Source organism: Centroberyx affinis, unplaced genomic scaffold (genome assembly GCF_046629955.1).
Source record: "Centroberyx affinis isolate AG114_WGS23_722 - 3 ecotype Tasmania unplaced genomic scaffold, CSIRO-AGI_Caff_v1 ptg003959l_1, whole genome shotgun sequence".
Lineage (NCBI taxonomy): Eukaryota > Metazoa > Chordata > Actinopteri > Beryciformes > Berycidae > Centroberyx > Centroberyx affinis.
This window is the reverse complement of record NW_027281781.1, coordinates 143072-163672: the sequence shown is the minus strand read 5'-3', so window position 1 is coordinate 163672 and position 20601 is coordinate 143072. Positions and strand designations below refer to the sequence as shown.

General features: G+C 41.8%; 1 protein-coding gene across 1 annotated transcript; it reads right to left on the bottom strand.

Annotated features, from left to right (window-relative positions):
- Positions 1-17262: 17262 nt before the first annotated feature.
- Positions 17263-19164, bottom strand: fabp6 (fatty acid binding protein 6, ileal (gastrotropin)). The gene is made up of 4 exons (XM_071541868.1): positions 19083-19164; positions 18744-18919; positions 18267-18356; positions 17263-17356 (listed from the first exon to the last, which is right to left on the bottom strand). The coding sequence occupies exons 1-4, from the start codon at positions 19147-19149 to the stop codon at positions 17306-17308; spliced, it is 384 nt and encodes a 127-aa protein (XP_071397969.1). The 5' UTR covers positions 19150-19164; the 3' UTR covers positions 17263-17305.
- Positions 19165-20601: the final 1437 nt, after the last annotated feature.

The following is a 20601-nucleotide window of genomic DNA, read 5'->3' as shown; positions in this document are numbered from 1 at the left end:
TTGATTCCATATCTTGAAGGTATGTGTGAGGGGTCAAGAAATCAATGAAGCTTAAGTGATAGGAATGATTTCTCTCTGAGTGCCTTCTGGTTTCTGCTTGTTTTTAATGTTTTTTCCTTAGAATACCCTCTCATCGTATGACTTACATCAGCTTCATAACACTTAGAGGATGTATGCTATTAATTTACGTCATGAAGATTCATGTCAGGATAAAAAGGTGAGTTAACCCTATTATGTAAATGAAAAAAAGGTGTAAGCTCAGTCTCACATACAACCCCGTGATGACGTGAAACCTCAGCAGCTAAATGCCCACCCATGCTATGCCAGCAGCTCTCGGCCTCCATGTCAAAAGCTTTGTCACCTCTGATAGAAGTTTCAGACCTTTGTCTCTCTCGTCTGCTCATTTCATCTCGTCTTGTCCTGCAGGGTTGGATATGTATCGCCTCTGACTTGAGACTCTTGAAAAAGGAAATCCTTTTGGCAGGTTGGTGGTATTCTCCTGCTGCATTCACATGGTGGCGGTATGTGATAGACAGCAATGTTGATTGTTTTCAATAGGAGAACAGTGATGCCCTGAAGCTGCTGCTACTACTACTACTACTACTACTACTACTACTACTGCTACTACTGCTACTACTGCTACTACTGCTACTACTGCTACTACTGCTACTACTACTACTGCTTTCTTCTTCTACCCATTTTGGAGTCCGGGAGAATAAGATCTACTGCCAAATTTAAGTTTAACTTGGCTATTTTGATTGGCTTCCTATTCATTTACAGTGGGAGTCACATTTTATAATTTCTGCAAAACGTAACCTATTAGATCTTTAACAATGAAATACTGAAAATGGACACAATATGATTTAACAATGAGTTTTTATTGTAACAATGTATATGAAATGGTCAAACCTGTTGAAAATCACCTCTGCGACACGAAGGCTTCAACAGTTGTGGTTGACCTATATGGCATTTTTTTAAGCTACAGTGTGAACACAGAATATCTTTGTAGTTTATACTTTGCATTCATTAGGGAAAAGTGGACGTTTCAGTCGAGGAACGTCCTGTGTACTGTCTAATTCCGCAGAAATTACTAAAATACGTCTCCATTCGTGTGATGTTTGCTGTTGTGTTTGTGGTTTTGTTTGCCTCGCCTCTACAGTGCGCTCAGTTTACTGCCTGTGTTGGTGTTTAGTGGGATCCGGCTCTTTATATTTGTGGCCCCTACAGAGAACAAACTGCGCCTCATTGCAAACCAGTCTATAAACTCAGAGTGTCGCCCTCTTCTCCCTCTGCTGCAGTGACTCAAACAAAGATAATGTGGGCTTTCAAGAGCACAAAGTAGCAGAAAGACAAGAGACAAGTAAACAAATATAAACAAATAAAGAGTAATTAACCAATCAAAGCTGTGAAATTTATTTTAATTTCTCTCTGTCTTGTCCAAATGAAATCTGACAGGCAGTGAAATTGAGTTTGTGTGTGTGTGTGTGTGTGTGTGTGTGTGTTTGTGTATATGTGCGAAAATGCATTCATAGTTACCTCATTGCCTCTGCTTGCGTGAGTGGACATTCCTATGCATGTGAGTGCAAGTATGTGTGTATGTGTGTGTATATTTGTGTGTGTGTGTGTGTGTGTGTGCATGTGGCTGAGTTTTCTCAAGTCCACCTCAGGTGCTATTTCATCATCGTGGGAGCCCTGCCGTAAATTAATGATCATACTCATCATACAACATTTATTAACCAGTCTGCACTGCTCTGCACACACCTTCTACTCTTTCTTTCTCCTCTTTGCTTTTCTAACCCCCACACACACACACACACACACACACTCCTCATTTTGATGTTGACTAGATGTTGATACGACGGCCTGCACCAACACCGAAAACCAGTGTAAATATTGATCCAAAATTCAAAACTGCAGTTAAGATGACGTTTCAAAGTCTTAATCATAGCTTGAAATTTTCAGTGCTTGTTCATAGCCCAGGTTCAAAATGGTCAGATACTATTCTTTGATATTATAGTCCTTTCTTTTCATATTTGATAGTTAGAAGCAGGCAAACAGTAAAATATCTGCTTCAGCTCATGTTGAAAAGATGACATATACAGAATTTTAGTGTTTGTCAACATGCTACCTGCATAATTTTGTGAAATTGGGACCTGAATATCTTTCTGATATCACTCTCCAAAGCTGTTTTAATATGAATCTTTACCATGCCGCAATATCATATTGTGAAAATGTTGTTTGTTTGGTTCGACATTGAGCTTTACCGCCTTATGCAAACCTAAAGGCTAAACGCTTGCATCTCAATGATGACACATTATGATAGTAACAGAGTAATAGTAGGTTTTGGTGTTAATTATAGGTTCCTTGCAGAATGGGAAAAAGCACACAGCACAATGGACTTCAGCTTAATCTCTTTTAGTGAGGAAAAAGACAAAAACAAAGTGGAACTTCACCATCGAGCATCTCTATTCTCAGTCTATCCCTTGTGAACTGACCTTAGAGATTTTCCTTTTAAGAAGAATGTGGCATTTTGCAAATATTAAACTAAGCATCAATATAAATCTCATGTAAAGAAATCCCATATTACGTAATGTTAGGAAGATACAGACAAAAAACCAAGAGACTGAGAGAGTTTTTTTCCAAAGTGACTCGCATTCTGCTTTCTTTTTTTTCTTTTTTTTTTCGTTTTAGGGATTTCTTAGGCTAGCAAGTCACACATCACAAGCAGCAGGGAAGGGGGAAACCGAAATGAAATTTGCTGGTAGAGAACGCAGTGGACGTTTTCCGAGGTTATGGAGCAGACCGCTCGACGTGTTCTGAGAAAATCCTGCCTTCAACTGCCTCGCTGCACCCTCTTCTTCCCCCTCCACCGCCCCCTTCCATCTTCATTGCCCGGAGCCATCGTTTATACCCCCCAGTCACCCTCTTACTGCCCCCCTCCCTTTACTCTCCTCCTTGCTCCATCTCACCACTGCACTCTATCATTCATACCCAATCTCCTTTCATCCACTCCCCTCCCCTCTCTCTCCCTCTCTCTCTCTCTCTCTCTCCTGTTAATGGAGCTAACCATTGCAGGGTCCAAAAGGGATCTCGAGTTGTCGTCCCAGGAGTGTGTGTGTATGTGTGTGTGGGGGGGGTGCGGTGATCCATAGGTTCCAGACCACTGCACGCAATGAAGGTACCCTGGGTGGGGCCACATGCTCTGTAGCCCCCCTACTAAACAAACACACACACACACACACACACATATGCACATACACACACACACACACACTCCATATGAGTCCATTGTGTGGTAAATTCTGCACCAGATGGTTAGCACTCAATCCGAGGAGGTATCTCTGTGACACTAAACAAACCTATGTGGGAGGCCGTGCGTGTGTGTGTATATGTGTGTGTGTGTGTGTGTGTGTGTGTGTGTGTGGAGATACTATGACCAGCAGCAGCAGCAGCAGCATCGCCACACAAAGAGTTGTGTGCGGCAGAGCAGAGATTCAGCGTGCCACTGTGGTGATTGTGGCATCTATTAAAAAAAAAAAAAAAAAAACTAACGGCGAAAGGTTAAAATGTTCTCAAGGAAAGTTGCGTGCGTACTCCTGCTGGAAAGGTTGCAGGGTGGAATAGAGGGAAATGTTTTCACTTCATTCGGAGTCTTTTCACTGGGTAAACACTGTGTCAAAAGGGTAAGAATTTGAACACTGTGAGTTCCTCTTCCAACATCCCACTATTGAGAAAACACACACGGCACAGTCGTTTTTTAATGCTCAAAATGATGCACTCTCGCTATTTTTCAGACTGTTAACAGACAGTCAACACAGTTAAAGTCCATAATAATCCATGAGATTTTTATGTAAACGAATGTCTGTTGGCTATTGGCAATTGCTATGACACAATAGTGATTCAACATATATCTAGCTCATGAAAGGTTTTACGTTTGCTGTTCTGAACACCCGGTGTTCTGGTAGGTCAAGTTAACCTAGCTTTCTGGCAGGTGCTAATTAGGTAGCATTAATGAAAAATAAAGAGAAAAAACTCAATAACGTTGCGCCCGACGATGGGTTCGGTTTTGAGACGTTTATTCCTGTAGTCTTTCGAATAAAATTTGTAGAGAACCGGGAAGCTGTGAATGGCTGGGATCAATTTGTCGTCCGTTTTGCGGTTGCCAGGCGGAGCTATTGTTCACGGGATTAAATTAGGTTGGTAGGGAGACGAGGAAGCACGCAAATCTGATTGGCTGTTGACTTGATGAATAAACAAACTTGTCACTGGAAATGAATGGGCTTCTGGTGGAGTGAACACACACTTATAACACTGCAGTATCAATATTTCATGGACAACTGTTCTTTTTATGAGACACAAAGTCCTGTAACATGCATAAATGCTGTTTGAGTAGTAGTAGCAGTACCTGTGTGTGTGTGTGTGTGGTGTGCACATATGCACCTGATCCTTCTGTGGGTGCTTGCCTGTGTTTACAGCAGTTTGCAGTTGCATGCGATATGCCCGGTTGAAAACAAACAAACAAATAAACAAACAATAGCCGGTCGACCCCAGCTGTGAAATTGTGCTTTAATTTCTCCCTCTCTCTTGTCAACAGTGGATGAGCGAATGAAATGTGACAGGCAGGGATGGATGTGTGTGTGTGTGTGTGTGTGTGTGTGTGTGCTCATTGTGGTTGGGGTTACAACCCTCATAATGCACTGCACTCCCACTAATGACTGATAACATGAAAAGTGCAAGGTGTCAGCTCCCATTGCTCACTGCAATTATAGGATTGGCTGGTTACACACACACACACACACACACACACACACACTCACACACACACACACAAATGGGCACACATGCACGTACTGTAGGTTTGGACACATGAACACATACATACACATACAACATACACATGCATGTATGTGAACACTGTGGTTTCACACACACCTACACACACACACACACACACACACACACACCTACACACATACACAGAACCTGGCCAATTCTGTGACAATATTAGTCAGACACTGCTGGAGATATGAGCAAAGTATGTGTTCAGTGTGTGTGTGTGTGTGTGTCTATCTCTCTCATACATTCCTGTCAGTCTAAGTGGGACTGCTGCTGTCTAGCACCTCAAAATGCACATCTTCCATTATTATTATATTATTATTATCAGTGTAGTTAATATTATAGACTTTCATACAGAGTATATCCACGTCTCTCTCTGGGGCTTCTACTGTGGAGTCTGCTCCCTTATCAGCCTAATTACTATTCACTTATATTGCAGAGTGGGGTCACAGTGCAGCTAACCCCGTCCCCATGTGTTTGTATGTTACATAAACTAGTCACTGGATTGTTTATGGTTTCCTCGGGTGCTGGTGTGATTGCTTCAGAAAAAAAAAAAGCCAGGCAAATAGAGCAAGATTAAAGGGGCAATAAGTACGTTTTTACTGCCTCATAGCGCAAAATGAGCATAATATGTCTGCAGGGGTTGATAGGGTTGTTGTTCAATGCCAATGACTCAACCATTACTTCACCAGCTGGCTTTCAAAACTCACTTTCTGGCCCGTACTCTCCGTTTTCCATCTCTAAGAGAGGGGAAAATGAGCGCTGATCACAAGGTAAAGCGCTTGATTGTGTGTGGCGTCGATGCCTTTTAAGCTGAATGAATGAACAGAGAGAAAGAGAAAAGAAGGAAGCCGGGATGCCTAATTGTGGCTTTGAGGCATAGAACCACATTGAAATGATTAATATGGAGACTTACTGTGAAAAGGGGCTTACCTTCCCATAACTATAGTGTCCCGTTTGCCCAGTTATTCGTTTTCTGATACATGACCTTTTATATTTTCTAAATAACCAGTCAATATCAATAATTTCATTTCATACAGTATGTCAGAAATTTGTCTTATTGAATTAACTATTGGATAGCGCTAGGCCCAAAAGATCTTTGGAATTTGAACGAAGCAACCACTGAAAGCACTTCACTTTCAAAAGACCCATGCAAAGGAATGACCCCTGCACTGTAAATGATGCAGTCTACATATTTTATATGCATTGTAAGAAATTTTTTCCCAATATGTTCAAGCAAGTTATATTTGGTGTAATTCAAAAGTAAATAAGGCTCGGTTTAGGTCTTATTCAAGGTCTTATTCTTAGCAAGGCAGGTTTGATAATGGTTACCAACAAAAGACCACATGAAGCCATATCTATCTTTGTGTTTAGGCCACACACATACACACACACACACACACACACACACAGTCTTGTCTGCTCAAGTATGCTCTTGGTTCCATCAGTTGTGACATTTGAACTCAGTGACCGACAGAACTCGCTGACCTGTCACTGCTGTGACAACTCGCTGATCGGTGTGCGCGTGCGTGTGTGTGTATGTGTGTGAGTGTGTATGTTCGATATGTCTAACAGTGTTAAGTCCCGACTGGGAGGGCGGGGGAAGGAGGGAGGGAGGGAGGGAGGGAGGGAAGGGAAGGATGCAGGAGGAGAGGGAAAGGAACAAGAAGAGGTAAAGGGAAGGACAATAAGAAGAAAGGAAATGGAGAAGTATTTGCATTATAGTTGAATATAAGGAATGCACCTTTAAAGATGCTATCCCACCTGGTGTCACACAATGTAAACTGCAGTGTAGAGGCTGGCAGAGGCTGCCAATCTTCTTGCCGATGGTCTCGTTTGTTTACAGTAATTCTACTAATCTCTCAAAATTTATGTTGTAATGATTTATTGATGCTAAAATGCCACAAATAGCACCTTTAAGAATCTGAGTTAGGGTAAAAAACTGAAAAAAACCCCCCACAAAAATAGTCTATAGCTATAAAAACCTGCATGATCATCTATGCTGACTGCCTCAAACTAGTAGTGTTAGTGTATCCAGCATTATTGATACAGTGCTATCTTATACTACTTATTACAATCCAGAGACATTGTTACTATCACCTAATGGTTAAATATTGTTTTTAAGACAACTGTTTCTAACTAGTATATGATTGGGATGCTTCTGGGAAATCTTTAACAGAACTGAGCCTAAATCCATCTGCTGTTATGAGCTATATGGTCTATTGATTTTTCTCCTCTTTCAGCCAGCCAGAACTACTTGAATATTGTTTTTATTTAGTGATTATTGGAAAACACGATCTCTTACACGCACACACACTCCCTGCCAGATGATATGCTTCCTCCTTTTAACCCTCTTTCATTTCTCCTTCTCAATTCCCTCCATCCCTTCTCCTTCAATCCCCCCTCCAGCATAATGTGTGTGGGTGGGGTATGTGTGACATATGTGTGCATGTCCATCATCATATGTGCGGATTTGTGGTGTTTATAGCTCTGTGTGTTTGTGTGTGTGTTTGCATACATGTTTGGTGCATACTAGGTGTATGTGTGTGTGTGTGTGTGTGTATGTGATTTCACGTGCTGTTGTTCCAGATATTAGAATCAAATGAACTGTGAAATAAGCTCCCTTCTCTTTCCTGAGTGTAGCTGTGGGAAATCCCTTCCTGACACATCACACACGTTTACCACCCATCCCTCCATCCCTGTACCTTCCCATCTTGCCCATTATGCCTCCACATTTCATACTGAGTAGGCGGGTATACCAAGCTATGGATGTACTATTGAGGAAGCAGGCATACTAGTGAGAAGGTCGGAATACTGTGTACAAACCCACATATATTTTAAGATAAATTTTCTGATAAGTAGATCTAATCTATATCTTCGGAGAATACCCTATACACCCAGAAAGTGAGGGCATGTTGAGGTAGGTATACTGTGTATATCAAGATAAAGTGGTGTGTATATTCTATATGTCCAGAGAAAGAGCTGGTATACTCTATATACCCATAGAAAAAGGTAGTAGAGAGGAGGAGAGAGGTATACTCCACTCTTTCCAGAAAAAGAAGTGAGATATGGTGATACTGGGAGGTTTGACGTTTGTTCCTCACGTTGAGTCACACCCAAGATGTAAAAATGGCACCTTCATGCCTTTGTGGTTGGCACCCAGAGGGAAGTGAATGAGATTAATAGAGGAAAAGACTATATTGACTGGAATCCAGTAAAGGCACATGTAGCTGTAGACTTTTGGCATTACGATTGTGAGATCATCAATATAAGTGTAATTTTATTATTTCATTATATGAAAACCCTTTTCAGCATTGCTTAAGTGTAAATTGAATTACATTACATGAAACAGTTTCTTTTCAGGATGCTATATCTCCATTTTGAGGAAAAATGTATATGCAGATGTTCAAATATGCAGATGACTTCATCCTCTAAACGTCTCTCTAGATGAGTTTTACAGCACTCCTAGAAACTCAAAAGTATGGAAATGGAAAACCATCAGATTATCTCATTAAAATTAGAGCAATCTAATGTCTTACATCATTGATTACAAGTTCAAGCAATGCATTTTTAATCCCCAGCCCTGCCCCTGTGGGCTGGTCCTCCAACCCCAACAGTGGATCTCCATTAGTACAAAAAAAAAAAAAACTCCAGGGGAACATGGCGGCCTCACCTTGCCCCAAGGCTCTGCTCCAGTTTTCCTTTATTGGTAGAGGGCAATCAAAGACACTTGTCAGTGCCGCTCATTCGCTCAAACACACACAGACACACACACACACACACACACACACACACAAATACATCATGCAGTAGCTTAGGTGGGTGGGAGGTACGCTGTTAAAAATATTCAAACAAAAAAACACCTCCATCTCTCTGTTCTTAGGATAATCTCAGTGATTAAGTCTGGTGGGGTTTTTTTGTAATAATAATACCCATGATGCTGCAGCCCAATAGCCCACGCTTGACATATTTTTGGCCAGGCAACCGCACCATTTTCCTCCCTATCAGAATTTGGATGGGTGCTAATGAAGAGGGCGTGCGGATGGGAGACGACGGCGCTCCAAATCATTAGCTCCCATTTAAGACGCGGAATATCTAAAATATCTCCCGTCGATGAATCGATTAACGTCGTCGTCATCTGACACGACACATTTCAAATCCCGGTGACTCACAATTCGCTCCGGTTTCTTTGTTTCCTCTCCTCCGTCGGATTCCTCTCCCTTGCCTCTCCGCCTCCTCTCCAGCTGTTAAACCAATTAAATGCTCACAGAGGGTAGACTGCCCACTCTCCTGTCAAGAAAAATACATGCAATAAAAGCCCTCTTCTGTGCAAGGCCATTGTGTGCGAGGCAAGGGCCGCCATCTTTAATTATGGCCTACGCCCCCACCCTTCTCCCCTGCCGAACAGAAGCGGGCTGTAGGTGCGGACGGGCGACTGGCGCTGGATCAGATGTTAGTGTTTTATGTCGGACGGCCGAAGGGAAGGGAAGTGATGCGGCGGACGACGCTGATCCCGGATCAGCCCAAGGGGAGTCGGCGGGCACCCCGGGGTGACTTGAATAGCTGATCCCGGGGGTGGGAATTTGGATACTGGAATGTTTTGGAAAAAGGGAAGAGGTTGAAAAGGGGTCAGAGAGAAGGAGGGGGAGAAAGTGTAATTATATAGGTATAGTACAGATATACATAAACAGAGTACATATATGTACTCTGTTTATGCCATTCCAACTCATGTGTGCAGCTTTTTCTCCTTGTGGTGTTCAAAACACTCAGAACCCAGTGCGGTATTCTCTAGATTAGAGAATAGAAAGGAAAGGAAAGGAAAGGAAAAGCATAGGATGTCAGGAAAAGGAGTGTGATAGAGTATATGTGTGTGTGTGTGTGTGTGTGTGGGATGGGGGTGTGGGTCACAGAGAGAAAGAGCGAGAAAGGATGTCAGAGATCCAGAGAAAGAGAGAGAGAGAGCTGACAGTTTTACGGCCAGGAGAAAGAAAGTGAGACGGAGAGCAAGAGGGGAACGTCAGTAAAAGCTTAAGGCTTGGAGAGAGAAAGAGAAAGCTTCAGAAAAGGAGGAGAGGCGGTGGGTTGGGAGGGAGTTGGGGGGGGGGTCTAATAGAGCGATGATATCACAGAGAGAGAGAGAGAGAGGGGGCGTACAGAGGCCAGTGCCCCGTGCCTTGAGGGGGGCACCCGGGGCGGCTCTGGGGAATGCGAGGCATGAGAGGGGAACAAAGCCGACTACTGTCCCCCAGAGAGAGGCCTTGTTCTGGGACAGGGGGGTACAAGGAGTCAGCCTCTCCGTGTATGAATGGATGGATGGATGGATGCCGGTTCCCCCGGCTGGCCGGGCCGGCCGGCTAACTGGCCCGCTTGCCCACAGAGCGGGCATGTAAAGGAACCCGGGGCAGGACTGGGGAATGTGAGGCATGAGGATGGGAACAATGCCGACTACTGTCCCCCAGAGAGAGGCCTTGTCCTGGGCTACGGGGCGCGAGGAGCCAGCCTCTCTGGATGGATGGATGGATGGATGGATAGATAGATGACTGGCTGGCTTGCTGGATGACACACCAAACAATCTGATAGATACAATGTACTAGGGATGGGACGATATGCTTTCATGATTTCATGATATGATTCGATACATATTTAAAAGTTCAATGACAACAAAGTATGACTGTGCAGAATTCTATTTATTTCTGAGCCACAAATCTTTCTTTAATTTGCACAGATGATGGATGGATGTGTTCGAAGCAAGATGGATAGATGGAATTATTTTTTTCTTGTTTAACTTTAATCCTCCTCTCTACTCTCCTCTGTACTTCTTTCAGTATTCTAGCGCTTTAACCAGATAGAATCATAGCCTTTGCTTTTACACACTACAGATGTTGTTCCATTATGCAGTGTTGCAGCCTATTTCAGAAAGATATGATTTGGCCTTCTACCCGTCCTGCCAGCTCCTACTATCAACATACTTTGCATTGTGTCTCTCTCAAATCCTTTTTTTTCACTATCTCTTTCACTTCCCCTCTCTCCCTTTTACACCCTTCTCTCCATCTTTCTTCCTACTCCCTTATTCTCATTTGCATAATATCTTAATAATCAGATTGATTCTGCTGCCTCTTTTTTATCAGTACAGTAAAGAAAAGGGCTTTCGGTCCAATGGGTTTTGGAATAATGGGCTGTCGGAAAAATGGTGAGTCCCCATGCAGGCCTACATTCAGTCCTACATTCAGTCCTGGATTCAGTCCTTGGGGTGTAACCTTTTCATATCTTGGTGGAAAAATGCTATCTTTTAATTTGACCATGTCAAATAGCAAAATGTAAACATTCTGTGCTTGCTGGGTTCAAGAGTCAGACTGCTCTGTTTGGATCATTTACCAGCCCCAGGACTTTAACCCAGGACCCCCACATGAAAGTCCAAATCCTGCCCTACCAGATGAGCTAAAGCAACAGTGTGGCTGCCTGAGAAACCTTCTGTATCTCTGAATATCTCTGTCCCCCGTGGCTCTATTTGTGCACTGTTGTTTATTTATTTATTTATATTTTTGGGGACTCTGACCAACAGAGTGACTTATACTAGCTGCTGGTCGCAGCCAAAAATATCCAAAAATGTTTTTAGTACTATTTTCATCATTTGAAATGTAGGTGTTAGGGATAGGAACAGTCAATTCCCAATAGAAAGTAGCATATAAATGCTGATAAATAACTATTTAACCTATTACGATCTCAAGTAATTGAGAAAATTGACCCTAACATGGTCTTAATAAATATCTAAAATCTGAACAATTGTTTTTTTAAATAATTCTTAGATGGGGACTGCAACTTGACCCTAGGAATAAGCGGGTGAAGAAAATGTATTTGACCACATCAATTTTGAGCATATTCACATACAGTATGTTCTGGAAAAGTTTGATTTGTAGATGGGAAATAATCTCAAAATGCTAGTCTGTGTTGAAACAATATTAATACACATTATTTATATCAATGTAAAGCCTTTTAGGGCCTCAAAATGCACATAAAACTTAAGCAGTCACACATTGTCACTGATTGTCTCAAAAGCTCAGACAATAAAACTCAGTGAAAAACAAATGTTCCATCTGAGAAAACCCCATGTAAACAAAGCCAGTAGTGGGGAGACATTATTGCACTGTCACCATATTGCAATTAAAGAAGGGACCTTTAAGGATTGAACTCTGAAGTGTTTCACGCTACTTCCATTATTCCTTTGCTCCAATAACATCAGTGTTGGGAACTTCACACACATTGGGGAATATCAATCTTTTTCAGAAGTGGACTGTAATATTCCCATTAGGGCTAGTGTGAAAAGTCAGCTTTATGGACTTGAGAGAGAATGAGAGAGAGAGACTCAAAGAAAGAAAGAAAACAAAGGAGAGAGAAAACAAGAGATTGAGGGAACAAACGCCATGGAATCAATCGAGGCCCACTGAGCAAAGCTGGTGGTTCTTTGTCACATAAATACAAGCGGACAATGCGCGCAATTAATACTCGAGCGGTCGAGCGGTGCCGACATGGGGGAACTAATTCACCGCTCCCTGGTTTTCTTCTCTATCCAATCCGGCCGACCACCTTTTGCCAAGACAGGAGAACTTCCAGCCAATTACCATCGCGTTACCATGGTTATTACAGATAATGCCAGGTTATTAATGCTCAAAGTGCCAATCACGTTGCGGTTTTTCACCCCTTCATTATCCTACCCAGGTTATTTTCTCCCTGTCGCTGTTTCTTGTTTTCCTTCCTATTGTCTCGATCCCTCTCTCATCCTCACTGGCTCACTCTTTCTCTTTCCCTCCTTATCTGGCGCTTTTCTGCAGAGCGCTGTGGTTTGAGTGGCTGTGGCTGCAACTGGAGCCGGTGGGAGACAGTGGTACTCCAGTGGTAATCCGTTGATAGTAAATGGAAAGTCATGTTGTTTTTTTTTTGTGTTTTGAAAGAAATGGAGAGACACTTGAGAATTTATGGGTCCATTTCACCAAGACAGTTTAGCCTAGTCTAGTCACAACCCAAAAAAAGCTCTATTCAGCGAGGAAGGCACCGCCCTCTAAGCATCTGATTTTTCAATTATGTATCCTAAGGCATATTCCACAAAACATTTCAGAAAATGAGCACACAAAAGAATTATGTTACATGTCGCATGAAAAGGTTAGCTAGCGGTTAAGTTTAGGGAAGTAAAATAACTTTGGTTAAAGGCATACTGAGTAGGATTTTGCTGCTTGTGGCTTGTAAACACAACTTGGCTCCTACCCTGCGGTTGCCAGATAAAAACCGGTAAAAAAAGTATTAAAGTAGTAGTAAAGTAAGCAGACAAGACTTGTTCCAAAACAAGTGTGAATCTCTTGGTTTTCACCCGTTGGAGAGTATTGAAGGAGAAGATGGGATAAAGAGCAACGTGTTGGCCTGTTTTCTGTTGGAAAGGTAAGTGCCGGTTAGCTTAGCTTTCAGGTTTTCTATTACAACGAAACTACGCTAACGGTAGCTAGCTGCCAGTTCACGATACACACTACCTCTGACCAGTTGCTCTGTTTTAGAGGTCGAGACGGCTTTAGATATTAAACCATTCAGCAGTGGTTTTGGTTGCAGTTGCACACACCTGCTGCCAAAAGGTCGACGCCCAGAAACGTCCTGAACATTCAGAAATGAGAAAATCCAGGCAGAAGTCAGGGTCTCTGCAAATGCACACACTGTCACACACTACCATGGGCCATAAGTAATTGAGTAGGATCATTCTTGGATGAGTTTATGCTATTTGAAGGAGGAAAATCCTGCTCAGTATGCCTTTAAAGTTTTGGTCATAGTTTAATAAGAAAACCTCTCAGCAGAAAATTTCTTCTCCTGTGTTGGGAATTGAACTCAGGCTGTCGGAGTTGAAGGTAAATGTATCCGCCCGTCTGTTTCTAGTCTCCGTCACGTAATCCTTTCATGGTGGAGAAACACATTTCTTTCACTTTTCGCGTACGGAGCACATATTAGCATTTTAAGACATCGCGCTCACTTTATGAAATTTCATGAGACCTGGTTGCATTCTATTAGGTTGAAAGAGGGATGCCTAAAGTGCCTTCCATGGGATGTCAATTTTTCATGATAAACATCTTGATCTTTGGCAATCAGATCTCAACTGGGAAAATGTTTCAAGGGATGCCATGACATTTTGAAATTTAGTTGTTTTGATGGTTTGTAAGTAAACACTTGTCATCTTAAGGGAATAAAAATGTATATGTGTCTAGCATATTAGCATTTCAGAAACTAAGAGGCACCACATGCTGCAAGCTCGCTGCCAGTTTGAAGCAACCTGATGTCACACCTGTAGTTCCTTTGGTTTGTTCCGCATCAGCGACTAACTAGAATGCTGCAGTTAACCCTTGGTTTGGTTTCTTTTCACACAGCAATATTTCTAAGCTGACCAAGATTTGTAAACAAACACCAAGCGCGATCAAACTGATCCCTCATTGTTCGTGCGGGAATTCTGTACTTCCTGGAAAAAACTAAACAAAACACAGGAACACAATGGAGGCTTACGGACCAGTTTGAATGAGCGCCTGCAGTGACATATTCACCCACCCACTTCTACTCAGAAGACGCATCAGGTAAGCTTGGTTTGGTTCTTTGGATCGGATTGCATTCTCACTGGGAAGGAACCACGCCAGAGTTAATTTGGAAGCGGACTGAGACCAGTCTCCCAAGATGGTCTCGGTCCGCTTGTTTTGGTCCGAGTGCGACTGCTACGTTCATATCTGCCCAAACAAACGGAACGTGGGGGGGGAACGCTCCAGGTTCTGAAAATAAAGGTTCCAAACCAACTAGGTGTGAAGACGCCCTTAGAACAAATCTGAAAGTAACTACAGAGTTGCTTCATAATGAAAGGAGATCACGCTTGTTTGTGTTTTATTATCCGCAATTGTCAGATTATAAATCTACTTGTCTACTTTGCATTTATTAAGCACATTCCCCCCATGATCATTTCCTTGAAAACAACAACACTCACTGAGGACAAGGGAAACACATTATTTAGGGAATATAAATTTTGGCATGACACCGATAACGTAGACCCGTCTTGTCGTAGACGAGATTTATTGATTGTGTTGCGATCCAATTAAACCAATCGTTTCTTCACATCTCTTCTTTGATGAATTCACTAAATTAGACATAACTACTTCGCAAATCTCCGTTCGACAATATCATTGCAGTGCTACAGAAGTGATGTTACAGGCCCCTGATTTTGGGATCATCTTATATGGGACAAAGTGTCTGGGGAACACAAGTCCTCATTCCCTCTAGGCAAAGCTGTTAATCAGCATGAATAGCATTTCTTTGTACACATTCTACCTTGGGTCAAAGATAACCTTTCTTTCAGAGCTGCTTGTAAGCATAGTTCACAGAAACAGTGGCAGAAACACAATATAGAGACGTTAACAAGCCAATCTCTCTCCACTCCTGGTTGCCAAGATGGAGACCAATCAGGAAGAGGCAAAATAGCCAATCAGAAACAGTAGCCTTGGAAATAGCCAATTAGGCCTGTTTGTCTGTGAGGACAAAGGAAGTGATATTGCAGAGTGATTGCACCACCATTGAGCTACAAAAACATGCTCAAATGACACCTTGCTTGTTGCCTTCCAACCCTAATTTTCCAGAAGTATAAGATCTTGATTGCATCGGCACTGGCAAGAGAGGACTTCTCATTATTACACCAAAACAATCGCCACCTCAGAGGCAAAAACCTGAGATTTTGTTTTCATTAGGGAGCTATTGAGTCACCAGCTCTCGAGTCAAGGCCAGCACACATACACACACACACACACACACACACACACACACACACAGAGACATGCACTGAGGCTCAGGTCTGGCAAATTTATTCTGAAGATATGTACCTTTCGCCGGTCGACTTAATGAAGCTGTAAATTTAGAGACATGAGAGCCTTTACAGTGCTCCTCTGAGAGCTTCTACAACGTTCCTGGGACCGAGCTGGTTAATTAACTGATTGTTTGCTTGGCTGGAAGCCACGGAGAAATAGGGTGGTGAGAGAGAGAGAGAGAGAGAGAGAGAGGCGAGGAGAAGATGAAGAGGAGAGGATAAGAGGAGAGAGGGCAGGGGAGAATAGGGGTACGAGGGAGGATCGAGCGGAGAAAAGGGAAGGGGGGGGGGGACAAAGGTAAAGTACAAGGAAAGGAGATGAAGTGGGCAGGAGAGAAGAAAAGAGGAAAGGGAATACAAGGAGAGGAAAGCGTGGAGGAATAGAGGAATACAAGAAAGAATCATAGAGTGGAGAAAGAGGAGAAGAGCAATGAGGGGAGGGTGTGAGGATCAAGAAAAAGGAAGAACAGTGGAGAGCAGATGATTGGGCAGCATCTACTTCAGGCTCTGTTATTGTCAAAAAAGGAGGAAAACTCTTTAAAAACGCTGTAAATCAATCAATAAATCAATCATTAAATATCCTGGGAAATCAATAAATTGCCTGAGTATGGTGGTGGGTGGGCAATGATATTTTGAGTGGGCCAATGTCATAACCTTAATCCCTGCATCCTTAGCCATATTCTATGCTGTACCACTACCTGTACCTTGTAAATCAGTAACAAAGTATTATTTTACACTGTTTTATGAAGTCTGTGTTGGCAGATCAAAAACATTACTGCATAATCTTAGATTCCCTTCTAAAAGTAAGATTAAATTGCATCACTGTTATACCGATTTTATATGGTTTTATACATATAGGCCCGGAGCCAAAAGACACCAGTGGTAGGCGGTAGGTCAGTTCATTGAAGTCCAGGATTTATGGATTTGTACGTGCTGTAAATCCCTCTTGCATCCACCTCTTAGACTCATGCTTGTACTTCACTCAAGGTTGGTCTGAACATCTTTACCAAAACATCTTAGCCATTACTTTTAGCAAATGCATGCCTGTCGACCATCATGTGTCTTGTTATAGTGTCCTTGAGCAAGACACTGAAGTCCTACCTACTTGTAAGAGTATCTGCTAAATGCCTAAACATTAGAAGAAGTTACATAACCGTTACATTCAAAGTGCTGGTGTCTTCTCTTCATGTCAGAGGAGTAGATGCTTCAGAAGTTCCATGGAAGACTTTGAACTGTTTGCAGTGCGTTAGACCATTTACTTATCCTTATTGCAAACTTGGATCCACTGGCTTCCTTTTCTTTAACCTTTGTGACTACATGCCTAATGTAAACCCTTTCCAAAATTTGACATAACCTCTATCTTTAGAATGCCCCCTTTTTTAAAGTGAACGCTGGTCGAAATGCCCTTATGTCACCAAAAACTCTTTATTTCTAATGTCTACAACTCAATTAGTCAATAAATCGCACACACACACACATCTAGGAAGTGTAGATGGAGACACAAGTTCATGTTGGCATTAAAGTCTTAGTTTATTGATTGCAACAGTGTTTGTGCTGAGGTCTCGGCTTGTTGTAACTGTTAAAGGGGTCAAAGATCAGCCTTTAGATCTTCTTGCTCGTTCTCTTCAGCACAACAGACCCAGCTTTGGAGGTCTAGAGACAGAGAGAGAGAACAAAGAGATAGAGAAGTAAATTATGAAGGGGGGAATGTGTTATTCCTGTGCCTTGGTGTAGTTCAATATGTATCATCAAACAATCAACGTGTCTCTCATGGCCCAAAAGAAGAGAAAAGAGTTTATCGTTTTACACCTAATCTATACAGTATATGACACCAATGTAGATAAAAATGGAAATGGTGAATTTCTTGGTAATAAGAATATATATTTCAGCTAGGAATTGATAGCTCTACTGTAATGAAGGTCATTTGGATATTAAAATTTAGATCATTCAATCAGAACATTCAGTCAATCACTGTCAATGGAGAAGCTTGGCTCTCTATATTGGTGTGACATCAGGCATTAAACTCTTCTCTGGTCTCACTGCAAGAAATATTTGTCTAAACAAGTCATTTAATCTAGTTTTGAGTCTTAAATTATATTTCACAAAAACAAGTGAAACAGTCTGCCAGTGGGGTGAGATAATTCCACTTGTTTCCAATCCTAAATTCTGAATTTTTCCAAAAATTACACATTTTCTTGAATCAGTCAGTCCTGAAATAAGTGCAACTGCATTGGAAACAAGTGGAATTATCTCATAATGATTGAGTTTTTCACTTGTTTTCGTAAAAAAATCTAATTTTAAGACTGCATATGAAAATTAATGGCTTGTTAAGATGGATATTTTTTTTGCAGTAGAACTCCAACTGTGAGAGTTTTTTCCTGTTAGAAAATGCTTATCCCAGGTCATGGAAATATAGTTAATAAATTCTCATATTGAGTGGCATTCACCTTAACCTGTATCAATGATCCCCGTAGGGAAATTGGGTAATTAGGTGACAACAGTGTAACAACATTCTACAGTGTCATGCTAGCTTCTTGGCACTGTAAGGCATGAGAGCGCTCACCTCTATGAGCTTTCCGCCGCTGATCTCAGAAGTGTGGTGGTAATTGGGGAAGTCAACGCTCAGCTTGCCTCCCTCCATGTACACTGTGGCCTGAAGACACAAAGGTACAGCAGTCAGACTCCCAGGAAACATCCATCCATCCATCCATCCATCCATCCATCCATCCCTTCTACAGAGTAATTTCTACAGTTGGATCGCATAGATTGATCTCATGGTAGTCTTAGGCTAAAGAACCAACTGAACATCACATGGAAATAACAGGAATTCCTTTTACTCCATAATAACATGATGGTGTACCAGAAATATTTGAATCTAGCACTTGCTTGGTAGGTTGAATGTACCTTAATCGGAAAGTGTAGTTTGACCACATTTCTTGCACTCTTGCACTTTACATGTACGTTGACACCTTGCTACCTTGAACTTCTTCCCTTCCTCCCACGCTACCTCCCTCCTTTCTTTCCTATCCCTCGTTCCCACCTTGAATTTCTTCCCTCCGATGGTCTCCATGTCGCTCTCCTTGCCGATGGTGAACTTGTTGGTGACGGTGGCGTTCGTGGGGTAGACCTGGGTCCAGGAGAAGCTGTCTCCGTCCTGGGTCACCTCGGTGATCAGCTTGTAGTCGCGGCCCTTCTCGATGATGTCAGCGGGGATACCTGGAGGAGGAGGGGGGAGGATTGTTGGTTATTAGAGTGCAGTTTGGCTTCGTAGATCAATCTAGACAAGACGAAGAGGAGGAGGGACAGCGGACAGCGTTTCAGGCTTAGAAGAGTTTCGGATACTTTGCTTTAAAATGAAGTTTGGACTTTAGGGACTCACCGAGCAGCTTGCAGAATTCGTCGTATCCCTCCTGGGTTTCGGTCTCCCATTTTCCGGTGAAGGCCATGTTGAGCGGAGCGGTGGTGGTGGAGGAGTGAGAGCAGAGATGCCGAGGCAAGCTTAGGGAAAAGCAAGGTGCTAAGACGACTCTCTCTCCGCTTATATACTGTCCGCAAGCGATGACACAAGAGGACAATTACAGCCAGAAGAAGATGATGACACCAACAATACAACTGGCTGCGAGGGAGAGGGCAATAATTCAGCTAAACAGGCAGTGAATGTTTATGGAGTTTTGAAGTAGTGAGTAAAATGCTGACTGCTCATCAAGGGCGAGCTAGTAGCGAACCTCCAGGTCAATGAACTCTCCGCCAATGGCTTTATGGACGCACCCTTGACTTTTACTGCTGGGGATTCTCCTAGGATGAGTACAAATGAAACGAAGAGTTGTGTGACATTATTTGAAGTTCATATTTCATCATCTCTAAAATATAAAGAGATCATTATCTGCTCATCCAAGGTCTTCATTTACCACCTATCATTTTAAAAAGCACCGGGATATGTTGACATTTTGTGCTCTCGGTCGATTTATGAGTACAGAGTGTCACTTTTCCGAATGGGGACATGCTGTTTTGGAAAGGAAATCAAAGAATTACTGCCATATTTGTGTATTTTTATTGTAGGTAGTTTGAGACTGTAGATGCCTGCATCATTTGTAATTGTCTAGTCACCCAAATGCAGTGGTGGAAAGTAACGAAGTACATTTACTCAAGTACTGTACTTAAGTACAATTATGAGGTACTTGTACTTTACTTGAGTATTTCCATTTTATGCTACTTTGTACTTATACTCCACTACATTTTAAAGGGAAATATTGTACTTTTTACTCAATTACATTTATTTCACAGCTATAGTTACTAGTTACTTTTCAGATCAATATTTCATATTTAAACATTTGATCATCTTTATAAAATAACTATAAAATAGCATTGTTATAGATTAGACTACCCAAAAGTATAGCTAAATTGTTAAGATTAGCTTCACGTTGACAACTTTAAAATGCTGCTTACATGTACATGTATGTCAATAAATCAGTATTAATATTCCAATAATTTATGAAAAATATAACTCTCTAAATGTTGACAGTTTGCATAATGAGTACGTTTACTTTGATACTGTAAGTACATTTTGCTGCCAATACTTATGTACTTTTACTTAAGTAAGATTTTGAATGCAGGACTTTTACTTGTAATGGAGTATCTTTACATTGTTGTATTGCTACTTTTACTTAACTAAAAGATCTCAGTACTTCTTCCACCACTGCCCAAATGTCCTTATACTGTATGAATGTACATTTTATAACATTGAATGGATGCTTTATATTGTGATAAAAAAGAATCCACTGATGACTAAACAAGGAGACTTTTGATTTTCTATGATCAGTGGAAGAGATGTATCTATTAATAATCTATTATTAATATCTATTAATGACTAAGTTTTTTACTTTACTGACTATATATTT

Bases quoted from the DNA above. Each gene is read 5' to 3' on its own strand.
- fabp6 (XM_071541868.1), bottom strand. From the start codon at position 19,149: ATGGCCTTCACCGGAAAATGGGAGACCGAAACCCAGGAGGGATACGAC. The intron at 18,920-19,082 runs GTGAGTCCCTAA...CTCCTCCTCCAG, and splicing joins CGAATTCTGCAAGCTGCTCG to GTATCCCCGCTGACATCATC. The intron at 17,357-18,266 runs GTGAGCGCTCTC...CTCTGTCTCTAG, and splicing joins GCGGCGGAAAGCTCATAGAG to ACCTCCAAAGCTGGGTCTGT.